The sequence below is a fragment of the Sebastes umbrosus genome, chromosome 22 (genome assembly GCF_015220745.1).
Source record: "Sebastes umbrosus isolate fSebUmb1 chromosome 22, fSebUmb1.pri, whole genome shotgun sequence".
Taxonomy (NCBI): Eukaryota; Metazoa; Chordata; class Actinopteri; order Perciformes; family Sebastidae; genus Sebastes; species Sebastes umbrosus.
Window position 1 is genome coordinate 3,120,999 of NC_051290.1, and position 12,307 is coordinate 3,133,305.

At 40.1% G+C, this 12,307-nt stretch overlaps 1 protein-coding gene across 1 annotated transcript in view; it reads left to right on the plus strand.

The window, feature by feature from the left end:
- The window catches only part of trpc5a (transient receptor potential cation channel, subfamily C, member 5a), a 128,717-nt gene that overhangs the window by 90,520 nt on the left and 25,890 nt on the right, over window positions 1–12,307 (plus strand). The window contains exons 9-10 of the mRNA XM_037758090.1: window positions 7,512–7,649; window positions 9,346–9,544. Of these exons, the coding sequence (XP_037614018.1) occupies window positions 7,512–7,649; window positions 9,346–9,544 (337 nt within the window). The remainder of the gene's footprint in view (window positions 1–7,511; window positions 7,650–9,345; window positions 9,545–12,307) is intronic.

Genomic DNA, 12,307 nt, shown 5'->3' on the forward strand with positions numbered 1-12,307 from the left:
ACTCGGCTAATTTCCTCGTCTGTTCCAGCTCCCCCAGAATACCAGCTGGATGACTGGCTGCATTTATTAGGAATTAAAAACACTTCTCACTTGTTTTTTTTAGTCCCTTATCGCTGCAGCTTGTGTGACGAAAAGAAACCTTTTTTACATGCAATGCTTATTTAATGTGAGTCTCTTCAGCTATAATGCTCTCTGATTCCTCGCTGTATGTTCGGTGATTGATTTTGAACGTCACTTGGAGCTCAGTGGGCTGCCAGCAGTGCAGATTTCATGCCTCTAGTTGTTGTTATTGTGGGCGTACAGTAAGTGAGTTTTTTATATGCTGCCTGATATGGTTTTATGAAAGAAGAACAGCAGAAGTGAAATCTTGACAAACGATCTTTAAATGTTGGAGGGTTGTTGGCTTAAAAAACGAGCAATCAGAGGATCGGAGGTTTCAGGAAACGATTCATCCTGCATCTGAATGCTCTAGGTCTCTAGTTTGATCCATCCATCCTCTGAATGCTCTAGGTCTCTAGTTTGATCCATCCATCCTCTGAATGCTCTAAGTCTCTAGTTTGATCCATCCATCCTCTGAATGCTCTAGGTCTCTAGTCTGATCCATCCATCCTCTGAATGCTCTAGGTCTCTAGTCTGATCCATCCATCCTCTGAATGCTCTAGGTCTCTAGTCTGATCCATCCATCCTCTGAATGCTCTAGGTCTCTAGTTTGATCCATCCATCCTCTGAATGCTCTAAGTCTCTAGTTTGATCCATCCATCCTCTGAATGCTCTAGGTCTCTAGTCTGATCCATCCATCCTCTGAATGCTCTAGGTCTCTAGTTTGATCCATCCATCCTCTGAATGCTCTAGGTCTCTAGTCTGATCCATCCATCCTCTGAATGCTCTAGGTCTCTAGTTTAATCCATCCATCCTCTGAATGCTCTAGGTCTCTAGTCTGATCCATCCATCCTCTGAATGCTCTAGGTCTCTAGTTTGTGGCTGCAAAGTTTCATGAGGCTGTGATTATCCTAGATGTCACCACAGGTCATTTTATACAGTGAAGGCCAAAAAACACATCCAGCATTTTCTTATTTCACTCTCAGGAAGAAAGAAAGCAAAAAATAGGATTGCATATTTCCCACAATGTTGTCCTTTTATTTTTATTCAACTGGTATTTTCAGAGTGAATTTGTCATTTTGAAGTGACGCTCTTCAGATCTTCTCCTGGATCAGACCAGAAGCATCCTGGTTCCCCTCGTTCGCCCTCCTTCAGGGGCTTTTCTCCTCCACCCCCCCAACCAGCACAGCGCTGTCGCAGTAAAACTAGAGTTTGCTATTGGATTAGCATGAAACAGTGTGGTTTCAGTGCTGCGGGCACTCTGAGATTAACTTTAAGACTTTATCCTCTGCAGTTTTCACATGGCTGACCTGAGAGAGAGACAGAGCGTGGTAATCAATTTAGGACGGACTGCTGCTGCAGCGACGCTTTCCCAGAGTTCGAGGGGAAACAGAAGAGTATGGAGACAGAGACAGAGAGAGAGACATGCAGATAGTACTGATCAGTTATGTCTCTGAATTACAGCATAGTAAGTGTCCTTGTTTGGCTGCTTTTGTCATTTAGGAAACTATTAATCTGCAGGGATGACTCTTGTCCACATACCTTTATCTCTCTGTCTGTTTTTCATGGTTAGAGCCACGTAGTTCAACAGATAAATAAAATATTAGGGGACAACATTTTACAGTAAATCAATGATGACGTAGGCAAGTGCACGCTCGCAGTCTGGCGACGGAAGTATGGCAAAAGCTTGTCGTGCTATGAAAGGGTATTAATCACCAATAATGGCAACTGCTACCTAAACAAATTGACTTCCCAGATCTGTGTGCTGTTAGTGAAGAAGTAGAAGACATCAGCAAGTGGCCCAATATTCAGTGGACAGAAACCTAGCGCACAAGAAGAAGAAGAAGAAGACATACTTACATGCACAAACATCACCTATAGACATGCATTAATGGAGAGAGCAAGGGGAAAGACACCCTGAGCAGTTAGAGCACCTCTTGAGCTACAAGCTACCAGTCCACACTCAGTACTTGGTCCATGCAGGGACTTGAACCGGTGACCCTCCGGTTTCCAAGCCAAGTCCCTATGGACCGAGCTACTGCCGCAGCCGCCACCGGTCTTGACGTTCCCAGTGTGGACGAAGCGTACGGAGGAAACTCATTTTGGCCGCTTGTACCCGAGATCTCATTCTTTCAGTCACTACCCAAAGCTCATGACCAGAGGTGAGGGGTTTGAACGTAGATGGACCGGTGAATCTAGAGCTCAGCTCGGTCCAGTAACTGCCGACGCCGCACCGAACCGCCTGTCTCCATCTCCCGCTCCATTTTTACCCTCACTCATGAACAAAGCCCCGAGATACTTGAGTTCCTTCGCTTGGGGCAAAGACTCACTCCCAACCCGGAGGGTGCAATCCACGGCTCAACACCCGGTTGCTCTGAAACGGTCGCGATCCTGTCGGAGTCGGCTGTTGGAACATCGATTCTGACAACCGAACGTGAAACAACCAGACATAACCACTCGGTTAAAGTTAGAGAGAGATGGTGGTAACAGTTAATAGACGCAGCAGGTCTGTAACTGAAGACAAACTCTGATCTCCTGCGTGACAGTCTGACTCTCCACATCCTCACCTCTCCTCTTCTCACTCTACTTCCTGCGTCGGTGCTGAACGTTGGTATTGGATGTAAATGTGGCGGTGCAGAACGGTCCTGTATGGATGTAACTCATGTAGAGATACGGGAGGTTTAATCATCTCACGTCGCCTCACACCTCCGATAACCACCAACTCTGAGCGACGCCACCTCTTATCTGATTGTGTTGTGTATAAATGTGTGTGTGCATGTATTACTGTGTGTGTGTGTGTGTGTGTGTGAGAGGATATTGGATAACGAGGTGATTTAATTATATAGATAGAGGAAAAGAGGAGAAAAGAGGAGGAAGAGGAGAGATAAAGTGTTAGAAGTCAGACCAAGGTGGCTGCTCCTCTTCCTCTCGTTGCAACCTCCAATCCTCCTTTTCTTCTTCCATCCCCTCTTCTGTCACTAATCCTCTTCATCCTCAATGCTCCTCCTCTTTCTCCTTCCCACTCCTTCATCTCCTCTCCTCTTCCTTCTGTCTTCCTATCTCCATTCTCCTCCTCCTCCTCTTTGTCATCATCCCCTTTCCTCTCCTCTATCTTTTCATTTCCTCCTCCTCTTCCTTCTCTCCTCCTCCTTCCTTTCTCAACTCTCCCTTTTTTCCCACTTTCTTGCATTCCTTCTCCTACATCTTTCCTCCTCACTTCCTCTCTTTCCTCTTCCTAATTTACCTCCTCCTCTTCCTCCTCCTCCTCCTCCTCCTCCTCTTCCTCTCGTTGAAACCTCCAATCCTCATTTTATTCCTCCTTTCTTTTCCCATCCCACCTCTTCTGTAATTTATTTTTTGTTCTCTTTTCTCCTCCTCTTCATCCCCTCTTCCATCTCTCCTGTTACCAATCTTCTTCATCCTCTTCTTTTTTGCCCTTTCTCCTTTCCACTCCTCTCCTCTTCCCATCTCCATTCTCCTCCTCTTCTTCTCCCCTCTCCTAATTTCCTCTGAACCATTTATTCACCTCTCCTTTCTTTTCAGCCTTCACTCCTCCTCCTCTTCCTTCTGTCCTCCTTTTTCTCCTCCACCTCCTCCTTCTGCATTCCTCCTATATTCTTGCATTTCTTCTCCTCCATCCATCCTCTTCACCTCCTCTCTTCCTCCTCTTCCTAATTCCCCTCTCTCCTCTCTGTCTCCTCCCGTCTTCCTCTCCTCCATCCCTCTGTCAGCTCCAGTTTGGTTTCCTGTTGCTATGGCAGCAGTATGCTAATGAGGGAGTTGATCTCTGGGCTCCTCTAAACTACAGCAGTCTGCTCCGTTCTCTCCGTTTCTGTTTCAGCGTCGACTCCTCCGTCAGTCTGAAAACATCCTCGTCATAGTTTACCGTTCACGCGTTGACGTAACGTTTCCCCAACCAATCAGAGAGCCTGATCAGGTCCTAGTTGGACCAGATCTGAGACGTAACACTGGTTTTAGTTGCTATGTTGTCATATAGGTCAAAGTGAGACTTCCTCTGTGTAACATAAATAGATTATTAAATTACACGACACATGAGTGAAAGCTGGAGTCAGCGAGGCAAACTAGCAAACTGATGGGGGACGAATAGAAGGAGAGAACTTTTATAAATGACCATAAAACATAAGAAAAGAAAGAAATTCTTCAATAAAAACAAGTCTACTAATACTGCAGGGAGGAACAGAACAAGCAGCAAAAACGGGGGACTTTTACTGTGAAAAATATGGAAAATGAAATGTGTTTATCACAGAATAAGCAGAGCTCTTTTAGCGCCTATTCTTCAATAAAAACAAGTAATGGTGCAGGGAGGAGGGGTTCAAGCAGCAAAAATAATGGGGGGACTTTTATTGTGAAAAGTATAGGACATTAAATGTGTTAATCCATCGTCCTTTGACCACTAGTCAAAACGAGTCAAGCCATGCCAGCACATGTGTGGAAAAGAGGCTTCATGATGGTGCTAAGTTAGAAGCCGTGATGATGAAAACTCCGAGTCAGAGCTGAGACATCCGTCCAAATAAAAATGTGCAAGAAAACAAGGAAGTGTCGAAATGTGCAGCCGCCGCCAAATGTTCATCTTCCAGAGAAGCAGTCGAGCGTCGCGTTTGATTGACGGCTGCAGGTGGCCGACCTGAATGTTTCTGGCGGTTCGCCTCTTTTTAGCTTTTAGCTGAATGTTCAGCTGCGTGTCCTTGTGTGAAGGTGGGCGTGCAAAAAACTGAGCTGGATGTTTATTTATTCAGTTATTTAATAGGCTGTTTGTTTAATACGGAAAACACACTTTTTATGTTCTCACACACACTCGAAGTGATAGATAACCTCAAGTGTTTTTAGAGTATGAGACTTATCTAAGAGCAGACTCATCCCTCAGAAATAATGAGGGGAGAAGGAAGGAAACAGAAACTTGGCAGAGACGAGATGGTAGAAAAGAGGAGAAAAGAGGATGGATGGAGGGACACAATGGGAGGAAGAGGAGGAGGAGGAGGAGGAGGAGATGGAAACAGAAAGAAAAGGAGGACTCAGCTGCTTCTTGGTGACTCAGAGGGCAGCCAAAGGGCTGGACAGGACAAACAGCCTCTGGTGTAACGCCAGCAGTATTAGACGACGAGCTGTAATAAGATGTAAATGGAAGCAACCTGCAGCTGCACTTCTGTCAGGGCAGGAAGGGCTGTAACCTCTGGAGCGTCGTAGCGGCTCGCAGAGGAAGATAGAAACACATTTACCTGTTTGTTTGATTTCCTTGTCTGTGCTGATGACGCCTGATATATACACCTCAGAAACACACAAGGAGCTACACAGATGTTTACAGTTTTGAGGTGTGTTGCTGTGGAGGCAATTTCTGTGAAGAAGGACTCGAAAATCAAGAGAGAGAGTCTTTTAAAGGTTTAATAAACACTTGCAAGTGGGCAAACAACCATCAACATAAATGTTCAGGGCTGAGAGCCCTGAGTCTCTCCGTTTCGTGACATTTATACCCTTGCGTGCATGCTCACAGTCGTATATCTCACATTGTCTGTCTGACTGACACTTCTGTCCTTTTTAGGGTTACTTGTCCTCAAACAGGCGCTACAATTTCGTTGACTAGGTAACCAACACCGAAACAGAAATAAGCCTTAAGAGCAATGAGTGTCACAGGTCATGACCTTAGGACTGTGCACATGTTTGTATTTTTCCAACACAGTTGCCAAACAGGAACATATGCTCCATCTGTGCAGGAAGGTGGGTTTCAAAATAAGACTTAATTTATTTCTTTATTTAATTTTAAACTATTAGTTTAAACTATAGGGAATATATAGGATTGATTGATTGTGGACCACGCTAAAAAAACACGTGGTGAATTTCCATTATCGGGGATAATCGTGAATATCTTCACAAGTGACTTGAAAAAGACTCACACAATGTCTCTACTGTTTTTTTATTCATTTATCCTCTGTTAATACAGGGGGACCTTATGATTTATGATAACCTTCTTTAACAAAAATGATTCCAGTTTGTCAATTTCAAGAGTTTTAAACCTTTATTTTGATGATATTTGGGATAATATTGTGAATAGATTTTATTTTGGCCAGGATAATCATGAAAAGACATTTTTTATACTGTCCCATACCTATTGTAAACATCCAACAACAACAAACATCCCTCCCTCTCCTCCTCACTCCTCACAACCTGGAATTCAGGAAAGAGTAAAGCCATCTAGACTCACTTTTAATATGCAGGATAGAGGTTGAAAAGATGTGCATATCCAAATTATGCAGCTCACTTTAAAGTCTATACTGTAATCAGGCTGTTCTCATACACTGTTCGTAGCTATACCTACGAAAAGAAATGCACTGTAAATCGTATATAATCCACACAATAAAAATGTATCTAATCCACGTAATCATGAACCAGGAAGCATAAAGAGGGAAGAGGTCGGGATGGATGTGTGGGTTCAAAAAACACCAGACTTTGACCAGGAGACCTATATTGGTGCCCCGTGTGAGGCCAGAAGTCAACGTTGATTTATTTGTCACGTAACCTCCGTACTTAAGTAATACCGCGATCTTTTCCTAAATCTAATGAAGTAGCTTCCTATGAAGATGGAAGTTTATTTTGAAAAGACCGTATGCATGAAACGAGCGGAAATTGTCACTTGTTGCTGGACATTCGTAGGAAAACATGAGGAGTAACTTTTCCTAACATACCGAATGAACTGTTATATGATGATACGTTGCGGTATTAATCATTAACAGGTTTGTTTAAGGGAATAAAACTGATGATTGTGTTTATATTTTTACCAGTTTTCTTGTTTTTAATGTGAATTGAAATGGATGTTCTTCTGTAATAGTGAGAGGCTAAAGTTTTGGGGAAAAGACAGAAACTGTACGGTCTCCCTTCATAAGCCGACCTGAGAGACTTTGAGTGACTAAGTTCTTAGGAAAATACTTAATTTATAAAATTGTGCATCTTTGGCACAAGTGTTCTTTAGCGTTATCTAGTTTTATTGTGTAAATAAGCAACATGATGAAGAGGCTTTTCACGACGACATACAAACAGAGGATTTTGTTTCATTGCACGAGGTGAAAAAGTCATCTCATCTCAGTGACCCGTCAGCAGATAGTCGGTAGTAAAGCTGTGCACAATGAGCTCCATGAAGAAAAAGAAAGGAAGGTTACACGGCCTTTTATCAGCAGCTTTATATCCCAGAATGCCTCTGAATGATATATGAGCCACTAACAGGGAGTAAACACGGAGCTCATTGTTTCCAAAAAACTCCCAAAGTCACTTTGTGATTTTTGTTTTGGCTCATTTGTTCCCCCTTTGATAACAACGTTCATTTATCATTTATTTCCATAGAAGGACTCTTAACAGTGAGTTTAACTAACTGTCTATATCTCTGTCTGTTTGTCTGTCTGCAGTTCGTGGCCCAGCCCAACTGCCAGCAGCTGCTGGCCACGCTGTGGTACGACGGCTTCCCGGGCTGGAGGAGGCGACACTGGGCCGTCAAGCTGGTCACATGCTTCATCATCGGACTCCTGTTTCCTGTCTTCTCGATGGTACGGAGGTAGGGAGGGAGGAAGGGATGAAGGAGGAGAAACTATGTAGAGGAGCAAAAATACTGGACAGAGAAGACTTTAGGAAGTGTGTGAGGAAGGAAGAGATTGAGGAAGTGATGCTGCGTTACGACATTGCGCCGTTATTCTGTGCATACAAACATCAAAGCAACATGTCCGTAGATAGAAGTTGGACAATACTGTGTGTACGACTTATGTAATGAGATACAAATAAGACAGAAGTGCTATAAACGTATAGCGTCAAAACATGGAAGTCAATTGGTTGTTCCTTTGCGACATCAGCCCCCAGCAGCAGAGCTACGCTTCCGCCATTTTGGACTGAAACTACCGGACGCCAGTAAAACGTCCGCCGACAAAGTGCAGTACAAAAGTAAAACAATATTATTGCTATTCTTTTGTCGTATTCTACCGAAATGGCCAGTGTTGAACACAAAAATATTGCAAATATAGTACACGTTTTCAGTCCAAAATGGCGTAAAAAAAAAATAAATAAATACCGGAGCTTCGCCTCTTTGCTTCTATACTCTTTGATATTACTACAGCTTTTTTACTGTTGATTCCAACGTATGTATGTACATTTTGGTGATTTTATAATGTCTTTATGTTCAGTTTTTTTGTTTTATTCAATTTATTTATATATATATATATATATATTTTTTTTTTTATTTATAAATTTTTTTTTATGAGTATATATATATGCTGTATAGGATAGATATTATTTATTTTAATGTATTTCGGAATTATTTTAATTTTAAAATAACATAATTATATTTATATATATATTATTATTATCATTATATTATTATATTACATATATATATATATTTTCCATCTTGGATTTTGAGGTGGAAACATACTTTAAATATATAACTTTTTCTATTGTAGTTTACTTATTTTAACTAAATTTATTTTAGTTATTGCTATTATATTTTGCACTGATGTTAGTATTACTTCTTATACACTTTATATTTATTTATTTTTCCTTCGGGGATTAATAAATCCTTTATCTTATCTTATCTTATCTTAAAGTCATCTGTAATTGTTAGTGTTTAGTCCGAGATAAAGCTCACAATTTGCATCTTTTCGCACCTTTTTGCCTCTGTTGTGGTGCGTTCAAGGACTCTAAATACCAAAAATTAAGCAGACTATAAATTAGACTTTATTGTGGAAGTGAGTAAAATAATCCACTTAAAGTAGCTACATTCAATAATCTTTCCTTAATGTGTTGTATTAATGTTTTAATAATGTAAACACCTCTCTCTCTCTCTGTGTGTGTCATTCTATTCCATTTAAAGCCTCCGTGGCGTGACTCAGTGTAAGTCGAGGGTTGCCAGGAGCGAGTAGATGAGCAGAACAAGTAAACACGCATCATAACAGCAATAACAGTAACGGCTCTCCAACAGTACAAGGTGGCGGCTGGCTGAGCATGAACACAATCAAAGTGTCTCTCTCTCTCGGCTTCATGGTTCAAACACACATTGAAAAAGCTCAATTAGGAATCTCATCAAGTCGTGACTGCTCTCTTTATGCTCTTCTGTTTGTGTTGCACCTTAAAGGGAAGTCATTACGGAGCAGTTAAGAACACACCAGCTCATCTTTCTTTTCCTTAATCTCCTCACTTTCCCCTCTTCCTCTCTCCTTCCTGTCCCCGTATTAACTCCTCTTCCTCCCTCCTCAGATCTACCTGTTGGCTCCAAAGAGCGCTCTGGGCCGCTTCATCAAGAAACCCTTCATCAAGTTCATCTGCCACACGGCGTCCTACCTGACCTTCCTCTTCCTCCTGCTGCTGGCCTCGCAGCACATCGCCCGCACCAACCTGCACATGCAGGGCCCCCCGCCCACCATCGTGGAGTGGATGATTCTCCCGTGGGTAGTAGGTGAGTTTATCCGACTTGTTATCGGAAGCTGTTGAAAACACCTTGATGTGAAGTTTCTTCTTGATTCGGTCACAGAAAGCTTGTGAAAACTTTATTTTTGCCTGTTATCCAGCAGTGAGTTGTATCTTTGAGGGATTTTCTGTGATCAGACAGACAGACGTCTTCTGTCTTCTGTCTGCCCAGAACAAAAACAAAAGGGTTGCCCGGGGCGACACCAGAGTTTAAACCCAACATTTCCACAGACTGCTCCTCTCTGCTCTGATCTTCTTCTTCACCGGACTGACTTTAAGTCTGAAGTCTGATTTTTTTTTTTTTTTTTTTATTTGTCCGTGCAGGTATTCAAGCTGTTCTCATTCACCGTTTGTAGCTCTACCTACGAAAAGTAATGCGCTGTAATTTGTTTATATAGTTAAAGTATAGAGAGCAACAAATGCTGTGTAGGAAAGATATTATTTATTTATTCATTTATTTTAAGGTATTTATGAGTTATTTTTATTTTTATTGTTTTTATTTTATATAATTTCATTTATAAGATTTTATTTTTTATATATATATATAATATAAAAATATATAATATAAAAACTGAAATTATATAAATACAAATAATAAAAAGAATTCATAAATACATTAAAATACATAAATAAATAATATCTTCCCTACACAGCATATATATACATATTTATTCTCATAAAAAATGTAATTATATAATTAAAAACAATTCAAATAAAAACAATAAAAATAAAAATAATTCATAAATACATAAAAATAATGAATGAATGAATGAATGAATAAATAAATAAATAAATAAAAATAATTTAATTGAAAAAATTAAAAAATTAAATAAAAAAGACAACTGACCATAAAGACTTTGTAAAATCACCAAAATGTTCATTAACCTGTGATAACTTCCAAATCTCCGGGTAACGTGGTAATAACCGAATATTAGACAGTTTCAGTGTAATAAATCCTAATCTGTTGGGGTTACAGACAAATTCTGAAAATAAATCAAAGACGGTTTCCACCTCTTATAGAAGAAGTCCGTCGACCCTTTTGGGGTGAAAAATCCGAGTTTTAATAATGTATGACATCATGTCACAAGTTTTATTTGTATTTCCTTTTCTCTCTTTAATAAATGACTCATATCTCATATTTACATGCACTAAAGAGAAATGTCTCTTCAAAACCAGATTTAAAATTAATGTGCAAAAAAACTTCTTATCTGTTTTGTTTTTTTTCACTTTGATTGGTTATCATCGAGAGGACTCCAGTGTGTGTCTACGAGTGTGTGACTGCGAGTGTTTGCTGGTGTGTGGGTGTGTGTGGTCGGATGCTTGTGAGTGTGTGGAGGCGGTGGTTGTGTGTGTGTGTGTGTGTTTGAGGGTGGGTGGGTGGGTGGGTGTGAAAATGAGTGATTGCATCTCCATATTCTCTCTCCGAGCTGACACCAATGATTTCCAAATCATAACCACAATCACTTGGAAAAAGACAAAACCATCTGTTCTCCTCCGTCGTCTCTGAAACAGTCGGCTATAAACGACACCGCTCTGAGCATCAGCTGGTTGTATTGTTCATCATGAAAACTGTAGTGCAGTTTAGTTCTAGATGGAGGTGTGTTAAATGCTAAAGAATAAATGTGAAGGTTTTAGTCGTTCCTGTCACATTTCAGCTTTTATGTTCATGCTCAACCTTCAGCTTCATCTTCATTTAAAACCAATCAAATAACACATAATCATTTTCAGGAAATTCTTGAAACGATTTCTTGTTTAGAGTTTTGTTACGGAGCTCATTTAACAAACATTTAACAACTTTTCATGAGAAAAGTTTGATAAACAGAATAAAAAAAACATCCAGGTGGCATTACGTTTCCTCTGAAACAAGTTGTGTATGAAATATGTATTTTTAATCGAAAATATAACACATAATTAAAAACAAAAATAACAAAAATGTACATTAAGCATATAGAAAAATGTTAATATACAAATTATCATAAACAATATAAATAAACAACGAAAATTAATATTAATGTCCAAAAAGGAGCAGCGAAAAGTGTGCACTTATAATGTATTAATTAGTAATTAGCATTTTATTTTATATATTTTATATATATATATTCAGATTCAGATCAACTTTATCATCCCATACGGGAAATTTGTTTGGTCCAGTGCTCCAGACACGAGGACACCTTCCTTTTACGCAGGAAACTGCTCGTTACGTGTATATAGCGTCTTTTCAAAATAAACTTCCGTGTTCACAGGAAACGTTACAATTTCCTCTTGTTACATGCATATAGTCTCTTTTCAAAATAAACTTCCGTGTTCCCAGGAAATGTACAGTTTGCACTCATTACATGCATACAATATCTTTTCAAAATAAACTTCCGTGTTCCCAGGAGACGTACAGTTTCCGCTCGTTACGTGCATACAGTGTCTTTTCAAAATAAATTTCTGTGCTCTGACGTCATACATCGGTATTTGACGAGTTGGGAGTGAAAACGGATTGTGTCTGTGACAGACAGACATAAAGCCTTCAGTAAAAACTATAAACATATTAATATAACATACACAACAAGACCACAACATGCTCTTAATAAAACACATTTGATGACATTGAGACTGAGACAGAATAAACAATAAACAGTCAAATGTTATGTAAAAGTTATATAAAAGTGCAGGTGACCGGCTTAAGGCCACACCAGCGTAATCACGTGTGTCTACACATGATCATAAAAACTCCGGAGAGCAGATATATTCTGTGGAGAACAGA